The sequence below is a fragment of the Oncorhynchus clarkii genome, chromosome 7 (genome assembly GCF_045791955.1).
Source record: "Oncorhynchus clarkii lewisi isolate Uvic-CL-2024 chromosome 7, UVic_Ocla_1.0, whole genome shotgun sequence".
In the NCBI taxonomy this organism is placed as follows: Eukaryota; Metazoa; Chordata; class Actinopteri; order Salmoniformes; family Salmonidae; genus Oncorhynchus; species Oncorhynchus clarkii.
In genome coordinates this window covers 58,445,775-58,461,220 of record NC_092153.1, presented here as the reverse complement: position 1 = coordinate 58,461,220, position 15,446 = coordinate 58,445,775, and the positions used below count along the sequence as shown (strand labels likewise).

The 15,446-nt window shown below is 44.5% G+C and overlaps 1 protein-coding gene across 2 annotated transcripts in view; it reads left to right on the top strand.

Annotated features, from left to right (window-relative positions):
• Positions 1 to 10,206, top strand: part of LOC139413554 (guanine nucleotide-binding protein G(i) subunit alpha-2-like) — an 84,676-nt gene extending 74,470 nt beyond the window's left edge. The window contains exons 5-9 of one of the 2 annotated variants that reach the window (XM_071161058.1): positions 4,415 to 4,543; positions 6,895 to 7,024; positions 7,217 to 7,370; positions 8,728 to 8,942; positions 9,130 to 10,206. In XM_071161058.1, the coding sequence (XP_071017159.1) occupies positions 4,415 to 4,543; positions 6,895 to 7,024; positions 7,217 to 7,370; positions 8,728 to 8,918 (604 nt within the window). In that variant the 3' untranslated portion in view covers positions 8,919 to 8,942; positions 9,130 to 10,206. The remainder of the gene's footprint in view (positions 1 to 4,414; positions 4,544 to 6,894; positions 7,025 to 7,216; positions 7,371 to 8,727; positions 8,943 to 9,129) is intronic. The other variant, XM_071161059.1, reaches the window with a different exon arrangement.
• The last annotated feature ends 5,240 nt before the right edge of the window (positions 10,207 to 15,446 follow it).

The window sequence follows — 15,446 nt, the reverse complement described above, 5'->3', positions numbered from 1 at the left end:
TTTTCTATGGGATTGAGGTCAGGGCTATGTGATGGCCACTCCAATACATTGACTTTGTTGTCCAGCCTTTCAAAGGACTTCATGGCTACAGACGTGAGTGCTACGGGTCTGTAGTCATTTAGGAAGGTTACCTTAGTGCTCTTGGGCACAGGGACTAGTGTGGTCTGCTTGAAGCATGTTGGTATTACAGACTCAATCAGGGACATGTTGAACATTTCAATGAATACACCTGCCAGTTGGTCAGCACATGCCCGGAGCACATGTCCTGGTAATCCGTCTGGCCCAGCGGCCTTGTGAATGTTGACTTGTTTTAAGGTCTTACTCATGTTGGCTACTGAGAGCTTGATCACACAGTCGTCCGGAACAGCTGATGCTCTCATGCATGTTTCAGTGTTACTTGCCTGGACGCAAGCATAGAAGTGATTTAGCTCGTCTGGTAGGATCATGTCACTGGGCAGCTCGCGGCTGTGCTTCCCTTTGTAGTCTGTAATAGTTTGCAGGCCCTGCTACATCCGACAAGCATCGGAGCCAGTGTAGTACAATTCAATCTTAGTCCTGTATTGGCGCTTTGCCTGTTTGATGGTTCGTCAGAGGGCATAGCAGGATTTCTTATACACTTCTGGGTTAGAGTCCTGCACCTTGAAAGCGGCAGCTCTACCCTTTAGCTCAGTGCAAATGTTGCCTGTAATCCTTGGCTTCTGGTTGGGGTATGTACGTACGGTCACTGTGGGGGCAACGTCCTCAATACACTTATTGATAAAGGCAGTGACTGATGTGGTGTGCTCCTCAATGCCATAGTACCATTAGCTCAGCCACTCTCCATGTCCCCCTCCTAGATCACAAAACTTAATGGGTTCTGTTAAAGTAGGCTGGGCTGTGATTTTACTGGATTTACCTTCTGAATCTGGGGCAAAGCAATCAGGGGGAGTTTTGGGGAAGCAGCAGCATCACACTAGATCAGCAGGCTCTGATTCTAATGGCTTCACACCACAGTGACTCCAAAATTCCCTCCTCCCGTCCCCCCTCTGTCTCCCATCTCTATCTTAAGGGGATTAAGAGATCAAGGCTGCATGCGCTATGTGTTATCACTTTGTTTAGAAACCAATTGGTTTATTAATGGGGGTTAGTCTGACTCTGAACTTCCAGGAATTTTCACAAACCTAATTTCCCGCGAATCAATTTCTGAAGAGAGGACCAGTTCCTGACATAATAGATTGGATCAATCCACTTTGATGATGGGAGTTAAGAAACACCCAACATGTTGTTTACAAACAGATGACTTCTGCTTGTTTAGAGAGCTGTTTTTAATTCACCTGTATAGTCCCCAGCCTGAATATGTTTTCTATGTTGTTGTTTTCCTGTAAGATTTTTTTTATGGCCAAGACAAATTAGAGGTGAAAACAGACAAGGAAATGCTATTGTCTAACTGCTGCTAGTGTTCATTTAATAGTTCAATTTGATGTTCTAAAATGTATTTCCTTTGATTTAGCTTACCAACAATATTTCTGGAGATGGGTCTGAATGTAGTTTTAGTTCTGTTCTGAAACCTCTGTGTAGTTCTCTGTGTCCAAAGTCTGACTGCATTGGGACAGCCTGCTCAGCTCCCACGCTAGTAGAGCTGTCCTGTCCTGTCCCGCTGTGTGTGGAAATAGCATGGAAATGCCACCGAATAGCAGCGGGAGCTCTGAAGTCAGGGTGGAGGACAGTGTGGTTTCACAGTGACTGCTCACATACGCAGTCACTCCCTCTTTCCCTCCTCCTCCTCCCTCTCGGCTGGCCATGAGGCAGCCATCAGGAAAATGTAGCCTGAATGAGGGAGTCACTGGGGTATCCAGGGATTGGTGGCAGTTTGTGGTTGCAGCCTTTAGTCCAGGGCTATTAAAATCCTGGCTCGAGGTCTGCAGTACTGCTGCTTTTCTTTTCTACTCTACCTGGCTCTTGATTGACGTCATTGATTGGCCAGAGAGATCACTCACCTGGTGTCCCAGCTCTGACTCTGTCCCTGAAACCAGCAGTGCTATGCATCTTTGCGCCCAGATTCAAGGTTCTGTGCTCTGGTTCTCACAGCGACCAGTCAACAGATGCTACAGTGTAAGGCTATGCTATTGTCCCAGGTTAGTCCTTTATAGTGACTCCCATTGTAAGTATTCCTCTATGTAGAACAACAACAGGTCTCATGTCACTTCCATTTAGGTCTAGTCATGTTTCTAATGTCTGACCCCAACACAGCCGGCCTGCATGCCGCAGGCTGTCAGCTCTCTCTGGAGCCTCTCCACAGAGCCGCTCATTAACATTGAGGCCTTTAACTGAGTCAATGTAATGTAGTGCTCCGTCAGTGTAACGTAGTGCTAAGTTGTTGGTCTAATGATGAAAGAAAACACACTAATACTGCAAGGCTCTCTCTCCCCAGTGCTGTTGTAGCGTGGTGTAGGTTAGAGTCCCTTATCACCGTGCCCCATAGGGCCCCTCAATCACTCTATATGTACATTTTGAGAAAACACAACACATCCCCTGATTCCACGATTCCTGATACACTCACCATCTATGTGACTGGAAAACCACGTGCATGTATCCCCACCTGCAACAGAGGGAGAGTGTTGTACTTGTTCTTAGGCGAGTCCATTAGACACAAGGCCTCTTGGTGAGATTGCATGGTGCCAGGGAAATGGGCTCTAAAATGCACAACAGGATAGTGTGTCACAAAATGATTGCCTGGCATCCACTAAATATTAAATGAGCAGAGGGAGCGATATTGTTCTCTCTCCCCTTTTTGTATTACCAATCTAATCGTAACTTTTTAATCCCTCGCTCGCTCACTCGCCCTGCTCTTATTAAAGCTCTGGCTTTCTGGTAAGCGTACTGTTGTGATGACCCCCAAGAGGTTGTGAAGGCGGTGATGAGGATTTACATTATTTCATCAGGCCTCTCCAGAGCACTTTGACTACTGTAGTTAGAGAGACTTCCTGTGTGCTTCAACAATATCAGCCTCCAGACTGTCATCTATCTCAGAGCACAGGGAGAGGCCCGATCCCCTCTCAGCAGGCTAGAATCACTCCTACAGCTCCACTACTGTAACTCACCTCCTCTCTAAAGGCCAAATCCATGAGCAAATGAATCAAAGCATAGAGCTAATAACCACAATAATGTTTAACCATTGCTAGAGGGAGGAGGTACAGGGGAAGAAGGAGGGTTTGTAAATTGTAACTGTAAGCCCACAGGATTCAATTAAGCTCTGGATACTAGAAATCAAAAGCTCATATTAAGGAATGTTTCAATATGTGAATCCCTCACAACAAAGGAGGCCTTTCTCTGTGGGGCGTGGGATCCTTCAATCAGAGATGTTGGTTTGTGATGAAGGAAGGAGTGTGTGTGGAGAACACTTTTAATATACGCACAGACTTGTTTTAGGCAGGATTATAGCCAACACGAACACTTTGCTTTGTGATGAAACGCTGTGCCACGATATTGATGTACAATCTTCTGTGTAAACCTCAGCTCAGGGCACACTGTTTATAGAACAGTCTCTAGAACTCAACCTCTGCAGGTATAAACACAGAGAGGGAACATGAGAATGTGAGGGTGGTAAATCGTGTCAGTCTGTAGTCCAATGATAGGTGAACATGCCGGTGACTGATGGTACCATACAGTGACGAGGCACACCATCCAGAACATCTTTGTAAGGCAGAAGAATAACTGTGTGATTAAAATGTTGAGCCATTGATTTGATCCAAATTGTGAAGCCCATATCACCCACTAGTCCCAGCCTCCCATCCCCCGTCTCCACCCAGCCATTCAGATAGAGGCGTCAGAGGGCCAGGAAGTGTCCTCTATATTCAAATAACATAACGGGCCGCTGCTGCGAAATAAATGAACAGACAGCTGTTTCCAAACAAAGATGTATTGCAATGAATTTAAGGCCTTAAAAAACATTGAATTACCTTCTGGCTGACCGGCTGACGCCACATGAGAGGAATCTGACAGGGCCCGCTGCCCTGGCTGTCTGCAGCGCTATGACTAGCACAATTGTTTTCTCTCTCAACAGGCACAATCAGATGGTTTTCCAGGGATCAAATGCCATTGTCATTTGTGTGTGTAAATGTGTTGAGTAAGGCTGTCGGCATCTCCTGGCAGATTGAGTGCTGATGTGTATCGTATGTGTATATATTGGGCACTTCAGATAGTCAAGCAAATAGAAACTGATGAGTCTCTATCCACTTAGTGGTGAGTTTATATTGATGATGGTTAAATAAACAGATAGCACCAATACCATTAACAACGTGGCCACACCAGTGGTGCAGAGTTGGAGCCCTGAAACCCTGTGACCCGAGGCTTTGTGAGGGTCCACCTGGTTTTTAATCTGACAGTTGTGTGTATCTGTATTCTGACGTGTGTGTGTGTGTGTTGTCCCTGTCAGCTACCTGAATGATCTAGAGAGGATAGCCAAAGCAGACTACATCCCCACACAGCAGGATGTTCTGCGGACCAGAGTGAAGACCACCGGCATCGTGGAGACACACTTCACATTCAAAGACCTGCACTTTAAGTGAGTGGACCGCTGACGTTCTAGTGTGTGCGTGATTCATTTTGAACCCCCTGCTCGTACCATTGCCCAAACGCAAAATAACCTCTCTGTTTCTTCTTTCCTCTCTGTCTTTCGGAGTGAAGCTAGCGATATTCATTCCTCCAAAGCACCATTTTGTCTGGTTGTTACTTTGAAAATACAATTTCCAGCTGACTGACCCTGTCTGGTTCTCTCTCTCTCTCTGTCTCTGTGTGTCTCTGTCTCTGTGTGTCTCTGTCTCTGTGTGTTTCTGTCTCTGTGTGTCTCTGTGTGTCTCTGTGTGTCTCTGTGTGTCTCTGTGAGTTTCTGTCTCTGTGTGTCTCTGTGCGTCTCTGTCTCTGTGTGTCTCTGTCTCTGTATTTCTGTGTGTGCTGTTAGTTTGTGTGTGCATTGGTGTGTATGGTGGTAAGGTTGTGTGTCTCTGTGTGTCTCTGTCTCTGTATTTCTGTGTGTGCTGTTAGTTTGTGTGTGCATCGGTGTGTATGGTGGGAAGGTTGTGTGTCTCTGTCTCTGTATTTCTGTGTGTGCTGTTAGTTTGTGTGTGCATCGATGTGTATGGTGGGAAGGTTGTGTGTCTCTGTATTTCTGTGTGTGCTGTTAGTTTGTGTGTGCATCGGTGTGTATGGTAGGAAGGTTTAGTGTCTCTGTGTGTGCTGTTAGTTTGTGTGTGCATCGGTGTGTATGGTGGGAAGGTTGTGTGAGAGTGTTGATGGACTGGTTGACGTGTTCACTGGCGGTGGCTTCAGAAATCCATGTTCATTTGAATGTGGGAATTGGATCCATGCCTCCATTACTCCTTATCCTTAATAACATAACTATTTCTCAGTCGTCTATCCATGTCTTAATTATAAAATACTGAGGAAATTCCTGTTTAAATCTCAATACCCCCACCACCTTTACACATCAAATAGAATAGAGGCTTCCAAATGGAGTCAGGATACACTATTTTCAAAGCACTGGAAATCAAAAGGTGTGCGTGCACAAGGCTGCGTGTCTGTCTGTCTGTCTGTCTGTCTGTCTGTCTGTCTGTCTGTCTGTCTGTCTGTCTGTCTGTCTGCCTGCCTGTCTGCCTGACTGCCTGTCTGCCTGTCTGCAGAGACAGACAGTGTTTGGGTGTGTTTTTACACAAACACAAATAACAGAACGTTCCGCTGCCTGCCCTGCAGCAGTGTTAGCTAGTGTTTATCTGGTCTGATGGAATCAGGTTACAGTGAGTGATATTAAAGCTGATGAGAGCCCTGTTGAGGTGAGTACTACTCATTACAGCCCTGAACATTACAGCCCTGTGGTAATGAGCTGTACTTACTCAGCCTGCCAACACATAGCATATTTGCACTCCATTACATAGGAACTTCACACAAATATCAGCTGAATTTCTAGCAGGGCTGACGGTAGAACAACTAAACCGACAGTCTGTCTGCTATTTGACAAACATCAGACTTCCACGGTCTCAGTATTTATTATTATTCTCCATGTTTTGAAATGCCTTGGTGGTGGTGATTAGTAAATATCTCAGATGGGTTCCACAACCCAGACTGGAATTGGGAAGTGGGCATCCTCTCATCTCGCCCACGTGCCCGGTCGGTGGGTTGGTCGATGTCCTCGTGAAAAGTAATGCAGGGCTCAAACGTGTCAACAAACAAACATTACTAGATCGCCTCTCTCAGCGCCTCAGACCCATCCGTCTGCAGCCTGCCTGCCTCATAACCACGGCAATGTCACTGTACCAATATACCAACAAAATGCCAGGGTCTGTGCAGCGAAGGGTCTTGCCCAATGGAGACAGAGAGAGACAAAAAGAGAGACCGAGAGAAAGAGAGACACAGATGGGGAGAGAGAGAGAGAGCGGTAGAGACAGAGCAGGCAGACTGACTGCAGTGCACATGGAGAGAGAAGGTCCCCAGAGGAAGGCTAGCTGATCGGACTACAGAGATACCCACAGGCCTCCCCTCTCCTCCAGGCCCAGCCTGAGTTAATGGAGAGTGGGAGATCCTCCAGGAATGTCAAATCATCATAGTGCTTACATGTTTTTGGTGTAATTATAGATCCCAATACGGAGGTCATGAATGGCTCTGCAGAAAACATCCCCTGCTGTGTTTCCAGATCCAAATAAACCAAATAGGTTTAAGCAACATTGGGGAGGCTCCCGTAAAAAAATTAGGGGGAGCCAGCGCCATATTGTTTACACCTATCCACTTATTCCAAATCTGCACACATCAAAGGAGTGACAGGGCTAGACTAGAGGTTGATCTGGGGGTTGGGGGTGGGCATACAGCACCACTAGTAAACAGCAGTAAAAGGGTGACCCTAACTGTCTCCTTGTGTTCCTGCAGGATGTTTGACGTGGGTGGCCAGCGTTCTGAGAGGAAGAAGTGGATCCACTGTTTTGAGGGAGTCACAGCCATCATCTTCTGTGTGGCCATGAGTGCCTATGATCTGGTGCTGGCTGAGGATGAGGAGATGGTGAGGAGGCAGAACACTGTTGTCCTTTAAGTGCCACTAACTAGATCTCTCTTATCACTTTAAATGATATTTTATTTCTGAAGGAAATTGCTTCACATTCATTTTGATTTGTCTGGATCAACTGGAATTAAATAATGTTTTGTTTTCATTCCCTCCCTCCCTTGCTCCCTCTCTCTTTCCATCTCTCCATAGAACCGGATGCACGAGAGCATGAAGCTATTTGACTCCATCTGCAACAACAAGTGGTTCACAGAGACCTCCATCATCCTGTTCCTCAACAAGAAGGACTTGTTTGAGAAGAAGATCACCCACAGTCCCCTGACCATCTGCTTCCCAGAGTACTCTGGTAAGATCGTAACACAACTCTGCATCCCCTGAATGTTCCATATTTTCTAGTAGTTGGCAGTGTTTGTATGTTGACATTCTCATGTTAGACTAGGAGGTATAGTTTTTACCAGTAGAATAAATCTAATGGCAAGATGTATACACTACAATACCAAACGTATGTGGACACCTGCTCATCAAATATCTCATTCCAAAAATAATGGACATTAATATGGAGTTGGTCCCCCCTTTGCCTCAATAATAGTCTCTACTCATCTGGGAAGGCTTTCCACTAGATGTTGGAACATTGCAGCGGGGACTTCCATTCAGGCACAAGAGCATTAGTCAGGTCGGGCACTGATGTTGGGTGATTAGCCCAGGCTCGCAGTCGGTGTTCCAATTCATCCCAAAGGTGTTCGGTGGAGTATTGATCAGGCTTCTGTGCAGGCCAGTCAAGTTCTTCCACACCGATCTCGACAAACCAGTTCTGTATGGACCTCACTTTGTGCACGGCGGCATTGTCATGATGAAACAGGAAAGGGCCTTCCCCAAACTTTTGCCAGAAGGTTAGAAGCACAGAATCGTCTAGTATGTCATTTTATGTTTTAGTGTTAAGCTTTCCCTCCACTGGAACTAAGGGGTCTAGACCGAACCATGAAAAACAGCCCCAGACCATTATTCCTCCTCCACCAAACTTTACAGTGGGCATTATGCATTTGGGTAGCGTTCTCCTGACATCCGCCAAACCCGATTTGTCCGTGTGCGGCTGCTCGGCCATGGAAACCCATTTCATCAAGTTGCTTCTAGAGCTGGTTGGAACTTGGTAGTGAGTGTTGCAACCGAGGACAGATTATTTTTATGCGCTATGTGCTTCAGCACCCACCGGTCCCATTCTGGGAGTTTGTGTGGCCTACCACTTTGCGGCTGAGCCGTTGTTTCTCCTAGACGTTTTCACTTCACAATAACAGCACTTGGGGGAGCTCTAGCCGGGGCAGCTCTAGCAGGGCAGAAATTGTATGAACTGACTTGTTGGAAAGGTGGCATCCTTTGATGGTGCCACGTTGAAAGTCACTGAGCTCTTCAGTAAGGCCATTCCACTACCAATGTTTGTCTATGGAGATTGCATGGCTGTGTACTCGATTTTATACACCTATCAGCAACTGGTGAGACTGAAATAGCCGAATCCACTCATTTGAAGTAGTGTCCATACTTTTGTATATATAGTGTAGCGTGACAAACCCCATGAATCCCATCGATAGAGCAGGTCCACTTCTCCACCTGACACTAGTTTTCTCCTTGCATGACTCGTGCAGACTCAGTAGAACAATCTAATTCTATGGGCACAACACTCCTGTCTTAACCTCCTCTCCTATACCCAGGTCCCAACAAATTTGAAGAGGCACAGGCCTACATCCAGACCAAGTTTGAGGACCTGAACAAGAAGAAGGACACGAAGGAGATCTACAGCCACTTCACCCAAGCCACCGACACCAAGAACGTTCAGTTTGTCTTCGACGCCGTCACCGACGTCATCATCAAGAACAACCTGAAGGACTGTGGTCTCTTCTAGAGCGAAGCCTGAGGAAGAGTCAAGGTGAGCTGCTACACATAGAATAGAGCACACACATTTTAAAAACACATGCTCATGGACTACACACTCACACACACGCATGCACACACGGTTATATATGTGTTCGTAAATGTACAGAAACCACCACTTAATGTTCTTTGAATGCAACTTAAAGGTGAATATTGTATACATTAACCTCTCCCTTTCTCAGTCTTCCCTCAGATTACTTGAACAGCTCTGATGACCAGAAGGAAGGATGGGGAAGACAGACTGCACTGGCCAACCACGATTTCTGCTTTTATCTGCTTTTTTTAAAGACACCTAAGAGACTGAGAACTCGGAGAGCCTTGCAGAATTTCAACGATTGCTGATCCAGTTGCTCATAATTGTTAACTCTTTCGGCTAAGACCTTGAATCAAACATTTATTGTATTTTTTTGTTTTGTTTTTCTTTGTTTATTTTCAATTATTCGAGGAGAAAATTGAAAAGTTTTTATTAAATGCTTTCATGTTACTTTACAAAATCTAATGTGCAAATTCCATTAAACTTTTAATCACATAAGGCATATTTTTTTTAAAGAAGCACAGGCATGAATAGAGAATATGAATCGAAAAAGGAGTGCTTTTTAAAATAATGTTTACATATGTTCCTCATTCATAGCCGAACCGCATATTGTTCATGCATGACACAAGATATATTAGCTCTGTAATCTGCACAGAATATTTTAACATTCCTTTTAGAAAATCAAAATAAAAAAATATAGAAAAGTAAAAACAAAAAAAATCTTCACAACCAGGGGAAAATTCTAACTGATATTTAAAATATGTACTTAACATTGTTATTTTTTTATAGTACCATTTACATGTCTTTTGCAGTATGTTTGTGCCTACACTTCAGTTTACAACTGATTCTTAGATATACTTTTATCAGTACTGTTTGACCGACTGTATGCACACATTTTTCTTCCATTTTCGTCAAACCATCTTAAGGATAAATAGTTCATAAGGAAAGACAAAATCTAATTGAGAGATAGGTTACGGTTTTTGGTCAATTTTTAAATGCTTTAAAAGTCCTTATGATTATTTAATTTAAATAAAAATAGCACCTGACACACTTGCTTGTGTTTTCCTACACATTGTTTAATTCATTTTCACATACTAATGGACAAGTTGTTCATATAACACTACAAATATAGTTTTATTCCACCAAACCAGATCATTAAAGGCATGTTAGAACTATTGGTGTAATACAAGCAAAATAAATCCTTATCCCACAATGGAGAAAAAAGCAGCCGAAAGGAAGAGAGACAAAACAACTTGTATTGTTATTGCTGAGCAGAGCTACATGAGTACACACAGTAATCTCTTGTGGAGAGGTCTACACAAACATAACGGAGAATCTGTCAGGACTGAACGTGATACAGTCCCAGCAGTAGTTCCGGTGTTTGGGTTTTCCGTCACTGGTTATATGGACAAATCATCGCAACTTATAAAGAGAGAGGGTGGAGCTCATTGTTCCGCACCTCGTTCTAGCAATTCTTGATCCCTTCTCTTAACATGTATGGGCCCAGAACTTAATCGAGCAACTGACCAATTACGCAAGGAATAGTCCTTTAGGAGTAGCCTCCAACACAGGATGTCAGCATGATTATGTATTCAATACAGTATATCTTTTCAAATATTACAAACTTCACATTGACCTGTAATGGAAATCAAAATTACGCTAAAATGCCTGACTGCAAACATATGAATCCTCTTCAGGCAGGACCAGATGGTGTAAACAGCAGATAGATGACTGCAGGTCGTTGATGGTGGACGTCCCCTACAGCCAACGCTGTTATCCTGTGGTAGAGTTGAACAGTTAACAGCAGCCTGAAACTAACCAAAAACATGTTTTAGATTTACTTCACATTTAGGCCTGAAAACATTGGATGAATTAATATATTTTCATTAATTCTAGAAGATTATTTGTTTAATATTAATATTAAAGCACAGCTTTTTCCTGGATCTTGTGCCTTCCCATCAAATCTCTAAGAGAACAGAATTGACAGGTTAAATCTCTATCAAGCCTGTGCCTTATGCTGAGACTGTACTGTAACCCATTATAGAGTTTTCCAAAGCAATGAACCATCAGCTTGTCTTGTATGCAGACTTTAGACAGACCGAGGGTGCCATCTAGTGAGGCCTAAGAGAAACACTTTCAAAAGTAAGCCCATGCTGTTCCACATCCTTAGTAGGATCAGAGAGGAAGAGGCGAAGTGAGAGGATTTACTCTGCCCAAAATCTCTCTGTGTGAGAAACCCTTTTTTGTATGGAGGTCTATGTGAGAATGTCGAATCAATTGAGGCTTATTTGATCGAATAGAAGTTTTGTAATGTTTAGTCTGTTACAAATGTACTGATATAAGTGGATGCACGTGGCATTCTGGCAACTTTGAGAAAAACTACTTAGCTGTGCCTGTTGTTCACACGCATATCTGCCCTCTTATTGGCTAGAATGGTCTCACCTGATCTCACTTGCCTTCAATCATTGAGGACATTTCCATTGTTAGAGCGGTCACTTGGCTATCTTGTCAATATAATAGATAATCTTTGGTTGGATGCAATTGGAAACCATTGACCCAAACTTACCTGGTCATTCTCTATGGCTCCATTTTGACTCCCTTCTGTGCTCAGTTTGTTCATATCTTCCATGCTCAGATAACATAATACACAGTAAGGTGTGAGTTAGTGGTAAACGTTGTTTTTTAACAAGTATGTCTTATAATTCACAACTTGGTTCTCTAATGGCACTTACGTCTGTCTCCTTTGATGGACATTCAGGCACAACTTTTGGTCCCCAACCATAGGTATTAACATAATATACTTATTATGGACTGTTTACAATACCCAAACCCCTGCCGAAAACCTTGATGCTTCCATGGGAGAGCAGATCTTGTGAACTCTACATTGAGGATGGACAGCAGAGAGATGATAGTCTCTTATGGGTCTCCTATTGTAAAAGGTTTTCCTTCACATACAGCTCTGTGTTACAGTGGTGTGTACCATGTCTCCACAGGGCTGATCTTACTGTAGCAGTAGGAACACTGTTGGTCCAGGGGACTACATAGATGTAGGCCACAGCCTCCGTGTGATGCTGCCATCTGACACAGAGAGTGTGATCTCAAACATGGTGTGGTCATAGAACCCATCCACCACATAGGAGAACACATTCCTGGAGAACAGACTCATCCCAGTCATCAGAAAACGGTCCACTGCAGCATCAGTGATGAATGCGATCATACATGCTCAGATATGCAGAACATGCAAACAAATAATATACTTTAGATTAACAAAAAATCTTAAACTGATTTAGCCTGAGAGTGTGCTGGGGAATGTTGGTGTAAACAGTAAACTCCGTACACAGGGGCATCATGCAACCCAAAAATATGAGTGGGCACAAAGTATGTGCAAACACATGAAACAGATTTCCTGCAATCTAGAGACATGACCATTGTGCTTATTTTTTTTCTCTTTTTTTCTGCATATTTAAGCACACCTCTTGAGCTGTCTATCCACCTGACTGTTTTTTGTTTTTAAAGAAACTAATAATTCTTCTTTGCAACTCTACTATAATCTGGGTAAAAGTTTGAAAGGAATGTGAGCCTTATTCAATGCATTTAGCTATTGCTTGCTTTTAGCCAAATAACCCTTATGTTTCTTATGTATATTGTTGATAGATTACATTAGGTCATGTCTATGTCCAGGAGTTTTCCACATTATGTGACCATGACTTTAACCACTACAACTTGGGTCCATAGTTGTTTCCTGATTAGGTTACATGGTCTGAAGAAACTTGGATGAAGTCATGTGTGGATTGCAGGGCCTAAAAGCCTGACTCAGGGGGAGGCAGCGTAGAGAGGACACGGGTCTATAATGTTAGAGTAATGGTGGTCATTAGGACAAGACAAGCATCATACAGTCTGACCTCCTTCACTACAGATGAATGACCACCCAGAGTCTGTATGGTCTACTTCATACAGTCTGATCTCCTTCACCACAGATGAATGACCACCCAGAGTCTGTATGGTCTACTTCATACAGTCTGATCTCCTTCACCACAGATGAATGACCACCCAGAGTCTGTATGGTCTACTTCATACAGTCTGATCTCCTTCACCACAGATGAATGACCACCCAGAGTCTGTATGGTCTACTTCATACAGTCTGATCTCCTTCACCACAGATGAATGACCACCCAGAGTCTGTATGGTCTACTTCATACAGTCTGATCTCCTTCACCACAGATGAATGACCACCCAGAGTCTGTATGGTCTACTTCATACAGTCTGATCTCCTTCACCACAGATGAATGACCACCCAGAGTCTGTATGGTCTACTTCATACAGTCTGATCTCCTATGACTATTAGTGTGTATTGTTGTGCTTTATGTTGTGTCTTGATAAATCAAGTGAATCTTCCTGCCAGGTGAACAACACTCTAGACTACACTAATAACTTCCAGTATGAGGCCACCATCTTGGCTACAGACACAGGCACCCCTCCTCTCGCATGTTCCCTGGGTGTGTCTTGTACACAGTACTCCATCATCTATGTGGAAGGTTACATCAAGGTCATATGATGGCAGTGATGTAACCCAGTCCTTTCATCTGTATCCAGCCCAGGTGCTGGTGACTGTGACCCCACTCAATAAGTTTGACCCAGGGTTTCTGACTGTGTTCCAGTGTCTCAGAGGGCACCAGGCCTGGTATGGCAGTGGGGATGGTGGGGGCCAGAGACAGACTGGCCCTTTGACATAATCCGCTACTCCATCACTTCAGGAGAGGCCATGTTCACTATGGACCCTGAGGGAGGTGAGGCTACAGCTGAGCACACATGGACCATCACCTAAGATTCTTAGGTTCCATAGAAACAGTCCAACAGTTAACATCCATCCATATGTTGCATGTACCAACCTGTAGAGTGACCTATTCGCTCTCTCCAGGGGACCTGTATCTGGGTGGAGAGCTGGACTTTGAGCAGCAACAGGTGTATGTAGTGGGGGTTCAGGCTGAGGACGATGACCAGGGTGTGGACCGTATCAACCACAAGTGGAGTTGATGAATGGGCAAAGAGCTAATGCACCCTTGTACATTTATCTAGTACAGTATAACAGTATACATCCTTTCAGACATGTATCCATACAGTATAATACCAAGCTTAAATATGGTACCATCCTCTGATAGGACAAGAGACAGGAAGAGAGACAGATTTAAGTGAAAATGTCAGTTAAACAGGGGGAACGTAATTTAGGATTCAGCTCTTTCTGTTTTTCAAAGCATCGAGGATATTATAAAACATTGATTTTCATGACACAATATCGGAGAGATAAAAATTTGACAATTCTAATCTTGAAAGTTAGATCTTTCACAAAACTATAGAGTACATCAGGGTTGGTGAGGTTAGTGCTGACAGTGGCTATAATATCCTCGGGTCCTTGGTTTTCAAAGATTCTGGGAAACTAGTGTCACGTTTTGATCTTAGTTCCTTTGTTTTGTCTTTGTTTAGTATGGTCAGGGCGTGAGTTGGGTGGGTTGTCTATGTTAGTTTTTCTATATTTTCTATTTCTGTGTTTGGCCTGATATGGTTCTCAATCAGAGGTAGCTGTCTATAGTTGTCCCTGATTGAGAACCATATTTAGGTAGCCTGTTTTCCATTGTGTTTTGTGGGTGGTTATTTTCAGTCTTTGTGTGTCTGCACCAGACAGAACTGTTTCAGTTGTTTCTTTGTTGTTTTTGTTATTCAGTGTTCAGTTCTGATTATTATTAAATAAGATGAACACTAACCACGCTGCGCTTTGGTCCTCTCCTTCTTCCACCCGAAGACAACCGTTACAGAACCACCTACCAAAAAAGGACCAAGCAGCGTGGTAACAGGCAGCAGCAGCAAGAGCAGCGATCACAGGACTCCTGGACATGGGAGTGAGATCTGGACTATGTCACAACTTGGGAGGAGATAGACAGGTGGTCGGTTGACCCAGGGAGAGTGCAGAAGCCCGCCTGGGATTCTCTGGAGCAGTGTGAGGAGGGATACCGGCGAATGGAGTTGGCACAACAATCAAGGAAGCCCGAGAGGCAGCCCCAAAAATGTATTGGGGGGGTTGGAACATGGGGAGTGTGGCGAAGGCAGGTAGGAGACCTGCGCCAACTTCCCGTGCTTACCGGAGAGAGAGAGGGACCGGGCAGGTGAGTGTGCATAGCCCGGTGCGGTACATCCCAGCTCCTCGTATCGGCCGGGCTAGAGTGGTTATCGAGCCAGGTGCTATGAAGCGGGCTCAGAGCATCTGGTCTCCAGTGCGTCTCCTCAGGCCGGTGTACATGGCACCAGCCCTACGCATGGTGTCCCCGGTTCGCCAGCACAGCCCAGTGCGTGCTATTCCATCTCGCCGCACTGGCCTGGCTACGGGGAGCATTCAACCAGGTAGGGTTGGGCAGGCTCTGTGCTCGAGACCTCCTGTGCGCCTTCACGGTCCGGTCTATCCGGTGCCACCTC